The sequence below is a fragment of the Spea bombifrons genome, chromosome 4 (genome assembly GCF_027358695.1).
Source record: "Spea bombifrons isolate aSpeBom1 chromosome 4, aSpeBom1.2.pri, whole genome shotgun sequence".
Taxonomy (NCBI): domain Eukaryota; kingdom Metazoa; phylum Chordata; class Amphibia; order Anura; family Pelobatidae; genus Spea; species Spea bombifrons.
Window position 1 is genome coordinate 67,904,274 of NC_071090.1, and position 10,446 is coordinate 67,914,719.

General features: G+C 38.3%; 1 protein-coding gene across 1 annotated transcript in view; it reads left to right on the forward strand.

Moving 5' to 3' along the window:
* The window catches only part of GDI2 (GDP dissociation inhibitor 2), a 12,406-nt gene extending 2,207 nt beyond the window's left edge, over nucleotides 1-10,199 (forward strand). The window contains exons 2-11 of the mRNA XM_053462261.1: nucleotides 3,460-3,567; nucleotides 4,324-4,423; nucleotides 5,370-5,504; nucleotides 5,834-6,032; nucleotides 6,557-6,688; nucleotides 6,989-7,088; nucleotides 7,806-7,977; nucleotides 8,278-8,422; nucleotides 8,845-8,899; nucleotides 9,334-10,199. Of these exons, the coding sequence (XP_053318236.1) occupies nucleotides 3,460-3,567; nucleotides 4,324-4,423; nucleotides 5,370-5,504; nucleotides 5,834-6,032; nucleotides 6,557-6,688; nucleotides 6,989-7,088; nucleotides 7,806-7,977; nucleotides 8,278-8,422; nucleotides 8,845-8,899; nucleotides 9,334-9,483 (1,296 nt within the window). The 3' untranslated portion in view covers nucleotides 9,484-10,199. The remainder of the gene's footprint in view (nucleotides 1-3,459; nucleotides 3,568-4,323; nucleotides 4,424-5,369; nucleotides 5,505-5,833; nucleotides 6,033-6,556; nucleotides 6,689-6,988; nucleotides 7,089-7,805; nucleotides 7,978-8,277; nucleotides 8,423-8,844; nucleotides 8,900-9,333) is intronic.
* Nucleotides 10,200-10,446: the final 247 nt, after the last annotated feature.

The window sequence follows — 10,446 nt, forward strand, 5'->3', positions numbered from 1 at the left end:
ACAATAGTACAGGTCTTCTAAAAATTTAATCTTTTGCGTTTTCCTGTTAAGTTTCCCAATACTACTTTTGAAGGTTATGGTAAATTTTCTTTGAGGTTTTTGCAGCTGAAAGTCAGCGTATTTCGCCTAATTAATTTGGTAATAAATCATTCATAATCTTGGCAGCCTATCACAACATTTACACGGCTTCTACATTTGGTGGAACACGATTTACGTAGCGTTACAAAACAATAACGTAAACAGGGAAATAGTTTATTGAAAATACTTTGCCCCGTATTCTCCTGGCCATTCTGACATAAAACCAACTCTAATTGCGTATTTGAGAAAAAAAAATTATTAAAATAAAGTATTTTATTTTTTCTGCACGCGGGGATGGAAGCCTCTTGCTCAGCCCGATCGAAGGCGTACTGGAACGGGAGGTGTACTGAGCATGTGCAGGAAGCACGCCGTGTTATAATCTCTGCTTTTAATTGATGAAGGGAGAAAAGTATAGTTAAAATGATACCATTTATTGGCTAACTGAGAGTTTGATTGCGAGCTTTCGAGACCAAGTTGTTAGGTCCCTTCCTCAGGCATTAATGAAGCTAACACAGACTTATCTAAATACAAAAGCACAATTCACACATTAACAAAGACATTAGATAAACACAGAGGTATTGGGGAATTTGTTCAGCAGTAAATTAGTTGGACTAGTAGAGATCCAATGGACAGATATGGTTCAATCAAAGCATGTTGGTCAGTTCACTCCCTGGTTAGAGGGGCCATAAAACCATTAGACATATGCCAGATCCATGAAGGTGTCAAATGTTCTCAGGAATAAGTTGTTTGTAGTGAATTCGAATTGTGGGAGGATTAATGGTTGGTGATGTTATAATGGGAGATGAATTCTCTGTCTCTGTTGAGGCCAGTAATTAGGGTATTAAAACGGTATATTAGTTTGATCTCCCATATCTTTCTCTCCCTCTGGGTGCGGAACGATCCCATCAGTACTGACAGCTTCACATCCTGAATGCTGTGTCCAGGCTAAACCTTTTTATCATTTTAATTGATGAAGGCGAGGAAGTGGTTAAATGAGCCAGATGTCTCAGACAGGACTCTAAAAGCAATGACTGCCGTAACATGGACTCCAATATACATACATACATGCATGACAATAGCACTGGGGAGCGTCCTTAATTTATTTCCCCCCTCTTTTTTTTTTATATGTTTTTTTTTTTTGTGTATGTGCAAATACTGTAAGCGGTTTGTGACTTTTTTCGTTTCCCAGATTAGGTTTTCTGATTTACAAATCTGAGCGCGGCTACAAAAGCAGATCTGTACTAGAAATGTGTTTGTGGCTGCAGCCCCGCAGGGTGTTAATACAATGGCTGTCCTGTAAATATAAGGGCTTGCTTTGTCTTGACGCCCCATACGATGGAAGACAGAACGCGATCCAGAGAGAGAAACCATAGCACTTCACAATACTAAGCGTGCAAATCCTGCGTCCCGTGAGTCGTTCCCTTTATTACTTCTTCGCAATGTTAAATTAACGGGCAGCCGTTTTTCCTCCTTCTGCTCTGTAATCTTAACAGTTTGGCAGTCTATATAGAATCCATGCATGGTCCAATCCAATATATAGTTTTCTTCTCTCAAGGGACTGTGTATTCACTGTGGCTTAATTCACTGAGCCAGGGCACTTAATAACTAAGCAGTGCTTTCCACGTCAAACCTCAGCACGCCTGTCCCTTTAACTTCCCGCGTCTGTCTGGGAGTCTAATCCGTTCTGTTGAGTTTCTGTTTCCTTCCCTTTCTCCATCCTGTTTTTACCACTGCGCTATGCAAGGTTCTTTGTCTATGGCTGTTAGTACTTCGCTAGTGTCTTCCTGATCAGGATTCAGACCTAAACTACAAAAGTCTTAAATCACCCAGTCACTTTATAACCCTTCTTGTTTTCTTTTTAAGTAAACAAAAATGTTCATGAAAGGCAGGTTATTATGTTTACCGGTCCTACTTATAACCAAATACACCTGGTAAGAGAAAAAAGTGCTTTGTGTGTTTTCAGATGTGGCTTTTCTTTTTGGATCGTGTTCTGGATCATATGTGTCTGTGTGAACAGGGACGGTGTGGAAGTAATTAGCTGTTGACTTGTCAGAAGGTCCTTTGACTATTCTGCATGTTAATAGCTTGCTGGCTCTGCTATAAGTATACGCTATGCTTGATGGTTATTTATAAGCCCCTTGCCTGTCGTCATTTAATCAGTATGGTTTTTGTGACCTTTTTGGCTTAATTTAGTTTCTTGACCTTTCATTTCGGACTAAAACCGGAGGGCTTTCTACTTTTGGAAATTAAATTCATTGTCACTCACCCTCATTTGCTCCTTCATGAGCTCTCTGAATGTCTCCCTACCTTCTCTGCCGCCACCCTTTTGCCGAAGTAACCTCATGGTTATTTTTCTGTGTGTGTATATGGATGTAATATATTATTTTTATCTTTTAAAGTAGCCATGGTTATTAAACAAGTGTTATTCTCTAAAATCCATTGTCTATCACCACCTGTTCACCATGCATGGTTAGGCCAGGTTACCGTAATAATGGCTATCTGATACTCCGTAAGTTCATGTAATTGGAAAGACTTCTTGTTACCAGCTGCATGGTTACTGCACAATTGTAGCGTATAAGGAATAAAATGTGTTCTGTACATAGTTTACATTTATAAGCATTTTCTTGTATTAACTTTATGGTGGTAAATAACTTTTGATTAGTCATCCAAATGCTTTTTTGTTCAGTAAATGCAGTGATCCAGCACATCTGCCTCTGTTAAATATTTCCAGGTTTTGTTGCAAGATGCTGGCTGAGGATAAAATGTAACCGATGTGTTTATCTGAGCCAGTGTTGAATGCTAAATGACAGGTTTCTGAAATTAAACTTCACAGATCTGGAGGCTGCCATTGTTTTCAGTTTTGTGATATTTTGGGCGGCTTTCCCTGCACAAGCACCACATTGAGCTGATTCTATATGGCAGTGCTAATCATGTCTGTCTGAGTGATTAACAACGAGCCGTTCTTTTGTGTACCACAGACAGTATGATAAGGAGTCTTGGGTAAAAGAGCTAGAAAGCGTACAGAAGGCGAATGTGCACCTTCCTGAAACCGTTCTATTATGTACACACTAGCGATGTTTAAAATAAAAACAAAAACACCATACTTCTTATTTTGTAGAAGTTCCCCTTCCAAAGACGTTCAACATGACACGCTAGATCTTTTATTCTTTTGCTTATGTTCCTTTAACTATTAACCTCAAATATGTGATTGGAAAAGTAGACCCCTAGAACCAACCATGTATCTTATAAATGATGGCACTTTAGGGCTCCCTCTCCACAATCTCTAAAAGTGATTATAGAGGGGAAATTCTATAATGGGCTTTCAATTGACTTCTTCCCTTAGCATTTATAACCTTTTTATTGCTTTTTTTTCTCATGTAGGAATGCATCCTATCTGGGATAATGTCTGTGAATGGCAAGAAGGTGCTACACATGGATCGCAACTGTTACTACGGAGGAGACAGTGCTTCCATTACACCTCTAGAAGATGTATGTATTTGGGTATTTCTGGGGCTTGTGTAGTTAGATTGTTCATTTCTAGTTATTCATAAACTTTTTTATATATATACAGTAGTATGTATCACGCATTGGATTTCCTTAAAGGCAGTAGTATATTTTTTTCTAATAGCTCTCTTGGGTTTGCGCCCCTCCCTCGAAGTAAATATTAAAAACTATTTGCACTTGCGTGTTAATGACTGGTTAGACACATTGACCGCAATGCTGGCATTCATTATATAAGCAGGCTTATTTGACTATTGGCACCACAAACTCCTAAGGTGACACTTCTGCAAATCTTACTTTCAATACAAGATTAATTTTTTTTAAAGAATTTTAGTGCCTCTTTAACTCCTTGAGGACCGGCGTTCGCGTACTGCGTCTTCCCTTGAAGACCGCAGTTTTATTTAAATTATTTTGATTCCGTGCTCGTGATTTGCTTCAAAGCAATCACATGCACGGAATTGAGGAGGGAAATCCAGCGGTCCGTAGCAGCTGCCCCTCGCGATCCCAGCGTTCATAGCGACGCTGGATCGCGCATCATCGATGACATACCTGGTACATCTCGGTGTGGCAGTGACGTATGACCAGGAAGTACCAGGTATGTCCCGGTCTTGAAGGGGTTAAACATTTTGTAAATATAAAAAGTATGTTTTTTTGGTCTTGATCAGTGTTTGACACATGTCGAGTTCTCTTCTGCACATAGTAACTATACAGTGCTAATAGATTTGTAACTGTTTTTGTATTCAGCTGTACAAAAGGTTTAACATCCCTGGAACTCCTCCAGAAAGCATGGGGCGTGGGAGAGACTGGAACGTGGATCTTATTCCTAAATTTCTTATGGCTAATGGTATGTATCATAATTTGACTTATTGCACATGTCCTCAACAGTCCAAGTCTTCTTATATATCATCTGTTATGTTGTTTATATTCTCCTAATGACCAGTAACTTAGCAGACACGTCATGCAAAAACAGTCAGTTAACGACTAATGACATGCCTTAGAAAGCGATCTAAGATCTTTCTTCGCTGTGTTGCTGTAATGCTTCGATGTTGCAAGTGCTAAAATCAGCAGTGTATCTTCCCAAAAATCTTGGCATGCAAAGAGTTAAGATACTAGCATGTGAAATACCCAAGGGGTGTCTACTTTAAAAATGAATAAATGAAAATGTATTGTTTGATAGGGTATATTGAATTGGCCGGGTTCCAGATAAGGTATGACCACAGACTGACCAGATGTAAAAATAAGAAAAAAAGCACATCTCCTAAACTTAGCCCCAGGGGAGCTGGATCTTCCTCTGTGGCTGCCGGTGGACGGCTGTACGCAGACAACCTCCGCTGCTTCCGGCACTTCCTCTGGCTTCTATGAGGGAGCGCCGGCATCACATGACCTTCCGGTGCTCATTCATAGAAGCCCCGGCGGAAGTGCTGGCAGCAGCAGTGGAGGTTGCGCGCAGACCTCCACCGGCTGCCCCCGCTTTCCTTAACCTGGAGATAACAGAAGCAGTTAAGTCACAAGAGGTGAATGCGCTGCGGCCACACACCACGCACTTCTTTGCCGAGTTGGGCAAATTTGGGGTCTTAGCTACCGTTCAGCTGTTAAGTGAATCTCTTGGGCAAAAAATATAAATACATTTCTTATTTTTTAACTCTCCAAATGCCAACACCACTGAGCAGTAGATGAGGGAAAATACTTCCAGACTCTCCCAATGAGTTGTCTTTTTTGTTTTTGCTTTAGAATATTTCTTAACTTAAGTATATATTTTTTTAATGATTTGATATTCTCCTGTTTTCCAGGTCAGTTAGTGAAGATGTTGCTTTACACAGAAGTTACTCGCTACCTGGACTTCAAAGTCATCGAGGGAAGTTTTGTCTATAAAGGTGGAAAAATCTATAAGGTGCCTTCAACCGAAGCAGAAGCTCTGGCATCCAGTAAGCATTGATTTAAGAACATTTTCTATCTGAACATACTAAAACCCTTTAACATCTACAATATACATTTCTATTTGCTAAATGTAATCTTTCATATACACTGAAGGTTAGTTGGTTGCACACTTATGGTAAGTGTGCTTTTTTATGCTGGTTAGTGACACTATTAAAACTTTTTGTTTATGGGGCTAATTATTTGAGCTTTCAAATACAGTTTTCCTAACAGTGGTAGGAGCAATTTCTGTATATATTCTCAGAAATGTGAGCTCGTACGATACAGACAAATAAGACTCCATCTTCACTGTGACTAATTTCTAATCATCTGTACCCAGGTCTGATGGGTTTGTTTGAGAAGCGACGGTTTAGAAAGTTCCTCAGCTATGTTGCCAGCTTTGATGAGAATGATTCAAAGACGCTGGAAGGAGTTGACCCCAAGAAAACCACCATGCGGGAGGTGTACAAAAAGTTTGACCTGGGGCAAGATGTTATTGATTTTACTGGTCATGCGCTGGCCCTCTACAGGACAGATGAGTGAGTTTAAGGGTTTATGCAATATACATTTCTGACTGTTCAGTTATCTAATATATAAATACAAAAGGCCAACATGTTTCATACTGGTATTAAAAGCAGGTGTTTAAGTTGTGGGGTTTGGCTTAATGGACAGATACCCACCCAAGTAAGGGCGATTGTTTCATGCATGCGATGATTAAATATTTAATATACTTCTATGTGCTGTAGCCTCAGCCTACATTTGAAACATACAAAATGCAAGAACGCGTTGTGAGGGAATTCTCACAATGGAGAAGTTTAGCATGAATGTTTGTGCGCAGCAACCATGTTTTTAACAGATCTCCTGCTTAGACGTAGTCCCTGCTGCGACTACACAATCGCTGTTCTCTGCATTGTCATGATTGGCACTTCAGGAAGGGAATGGCTAAACACTCTGTCGTGGCACTTGCCACCAGGCTTGCATTTTTTTTCTTTTGTCATTATAGTACATCCTAAATAGTATTAAGTGAGATTCCTCTTTTATATTTAATTTTTTTCTTCCCCAGGTATTTGGATCAGCCCTGTCTTGAGTCTATTAACAGGATAAAGCTTTACAGTGAATCTCTTGCTCGATATGGCAAAAGCCCTTACCTTTATCCACTCTATGGCCTTGGAGAGCTGCCGCAAGGGTTTGCAAGGTAACGCAGAACAGAATTACATTCTTCACGTGTTATATAATGTTACTACTTGGCTCTGATCTGTTCCATTCTATTTCTTATTCTGTATTAACTGCTTCTGCTACTTTTACCAGAAAGGCTATTTCCCTTAACCTACATTGTTTTACATGCCCCTAACTCTTTTAGATAAGGCACATTCAGTCTTAGGGAGAGTAATTTCATAGTTTTCTCTGGACTTCTTTATAAATGACCAACAGTTTCTTTCTTGCGGTAGGCGCTTGCGTATCACTATTGATCGTAGCTTGTCATGTTATTTTGCAGACTAAGTGCTATTTATGGAGGGACCTATATGCTAAATAAACCAATAGAGGAACTGGTGATGGAAAAAGGCAAAATTGTTGGTGTAAAATCTGAAGGAGAGGTAAGAATTTTCTCTGCTTATTGTGTGTATTTTCAGTCATAGATTTTAGTCACTAAAATGTAACTTGGGCCGGAAGACATTCCGTGTCAAGTTATTCCGTGGAGCCTATAACGCTCCTTGGGGATCAATATACAACATTGTTTCAAAGAAATGCAACTGCTAGAGCTTTACTTCTTTGAAATGCATGTTGAATTATATAGCTATACTTCTATCCCGACAACGGTATAATTACAGTACTGTAAATTCTGACATGACCCCCCCCCCGTGTAGCATTGAAGAGGTTTCCTTTTACAGGAAATGGCCAAAAGCCTAGATTTTATGGCTTTACATGCCAAAGATGAATAGTAAGAAAGGGTGCGGTATGGAGATGACTAATGGGTTTGATGCCATTGCAATACTTTCCTGGCATTTTTCTGAACACATTTCTAGAGTTTATTTTTGGTTTGTCTTTTTTAGGAAGATTCTTGTCTTGCGCAGAGTGTGATAAATAACCTTGACATTGGATGTACTCTACTTGAGTTAGTATTCATCTAGATGGGCAAAATCAATCCCTGAATAGGTTACCTGCTATGGGAGAAAAATTACCCCCTAGACTTGTGACAAGGCCATCTCTGAGATCTAACAACTATTCTACCTAGGACAATGTTGGACTGCATCTCACAATATCCACCAGCTTTGTAATAAGGGTATAATGCTTGTACCTTTTGTATTTTTCAGATTGCGCGCTGCAAGCAACTCATCTGCGACCCTAGTTATATTCCCGATCGAGTCTCTAAAGTGGGTCAAGTTATCCGTGTAATCTGTATCCTGAGTCACCCAATAAAGAACACGAATGATGCCAATTCTTGCCAGATCATCATTCCTCAGAATCAGGTCAACAGGAAGTCTGGTGAGAAGAACAGCGCTTTTCTTTTTAAGTCAGATTGCTGTATATACTTTCTTAGACTCGTGCAAAATATAACACTTCACAAATTAAAAAATCTATACAAAAATAAGGATCTATTTTATAATGCATTTAAAATCTTGATTTCTAATATTTTTTTATTTTTTTAATTATCCAGTACAATGCACATGTTAAAGTATTAACAGAAGTCCTAAAAAGCACCAGTTTATTGTGACTGCCTTAGTGATCAGAACATCTGTCATATATTCTTTCCTATGTAACTTTCTGTTTGTTTTACATCTGAAGATATCTATGTGTGCATGATTTCATATGCACATAACGTGGCTGCACAAGGAAAATACATTGCTATTGCCAGCACTACTGTTGAAACAAATGACCCTGAGAAAGAAATCAGGCCCGCTCTGGAGCTCCTTGAACCCATCGAACAGAAGTAAGTGAAAGCTTTTATTAACCAGTGGTGGGAATTGCTTGTGTTGTGGCGTCTTCTTAGCCCTCTCGCGTTCTTCTTGATGATCTTCAATCTGCTATTGTTAGACTGGAATTGTCACATCCCAGATTATATCCAGTTCTAATTATATATATATATATATATATATATATATATATATATATATATATATATATATATATATATATACTAGAAATAACGTGTTTTTTTTGTTTGTTTTTTTCCCCGTGTCTAACATGGGCGATGTGGATCTGTTTCTAAAAAGTTGCTATCTGTGTTGCTTTGTAATTTTGTTATAATGTTAAGAGGGATTAATCTGGTGTATATTTTAATAGGGCTTTTTTATAATAATACAATATATTTTTGTATGAACAAGATTTTTATGTACCTTTTTTCTTCTTTAGATTTGTTAGCATTAGTGACATGTATGCGCCTACTGATTTGGGAACGGAAAGCCAGGTCAGTATGAGATGATCATTTTTATTGATTTTGTTTAAAGCATGAATGCAAGTGGTGATCTAGTCTACTTACTACGCTTTCAGTGACATTGGAAATGTAATCCAATTTCAGGGTAATAAAATAGTTCTTTGATACCGTAATTAGCGGTTGGCACATTATGCTGCATTTCCTGTGTTCCTGTTTTCCGTTTGTAAGCCTGTTCACCCTACATCTGTCAAACTCTTAATGCTTGCTTTTTTCTCTTATTTGGGTGGTTTTGACTCTCAAGAGGTTGGATATAAATGCTGATGATTTGTTCTTGATCATACAGCTAGCTTCACATAAAGTGCTTGTTACGTTCTAGATACCCTTCCCAGGCCGTTTTAGTCCTCTACGCATTTAGCATCATTATTGAAAAATAATTTTCTTTTTCTATTTTTTTACGTACGCCACAGATCTTCATTTCACGCACTTACGACCCCACCACCCACTTTGAAACCACCTGCAACGACATCAAGGATATCTACAAGAGGGTGATGGGTTCTGAATTTGACTTTGAAGAGATGAAGCGCAAGAAAAGTGATATCTTTGGGGAAGATCAGTGAAGATTTGCATTAAGTTGAAGTAAATTCTGAATCTGCTACAAACATGTATTTCAGGAATTTAGGAACACTGTATGAAAATTCATTAATGTAAGGCGTGCTTTTTGTAAAACCATTTGAAACCCCCAAGTATTGCACTGTTAAATGCTCCTTTTTTCTGAGACATGCTTGGATTTACTTTTCTCATTTAAGGGGAGGCTGCTGTCCCAAATTATCTATTATTTTTGCTTACCAATAGTTGGTATCTAGAGAAAGCTTAGAATGATTCCGGATTGATCCAAAGTGATTATCATGCAATGAAATACATTAATACACTATAGGCATTTTATCTTTTTGTATTTTAATTTAGCATTCACTTTGGTTATCTCTATAATGAAGGTCTCTTTTGTTTAAGCCAGTCCATCATTCTAATAGTTTATAACACATTATGTTATGGGCAGTGTTTTTGTTGCTGCTTTTTTCCTTTTGTGTATACACGACACTTTGAGACCAGCTAGGAAAGTTGAGCTGTATACATCTTTGTTTTAATATAATAAATTAACAGTCAATAGTATTAATGCAGGCGTGACTTTTATGCATTTCTGTATTCCCCCTCACCACTTCATCAAAGGACCAAACAGAAGTGCAGTATCTGACAGAGCCGTACCCCTTGAAGTGTTGCTTAATAGGGTTGAAAATGATGTATGTACTGCAAAGTAAAGCCAAATTATGGAAACTAATGCCGTGCTTGTGTTTTTGTGTTTAAAAAAAAAAAAAAAAGCAATGAGCTTTCATGTCTTGTTTATGAAATTCATTGTGCGACATTAAAACATCTGTCAGTTATATTAAAGGACAACCCTCTGCTTAGTCATTTTATATATAACCCGATGAGAAAAGTGGATAACAGTATCGGCTGAAGCAAAAAGTATTTTAATCGTGATATTTTATCAGTGCAAAATACGTAGTCAAATAAGACTCACAGAATCC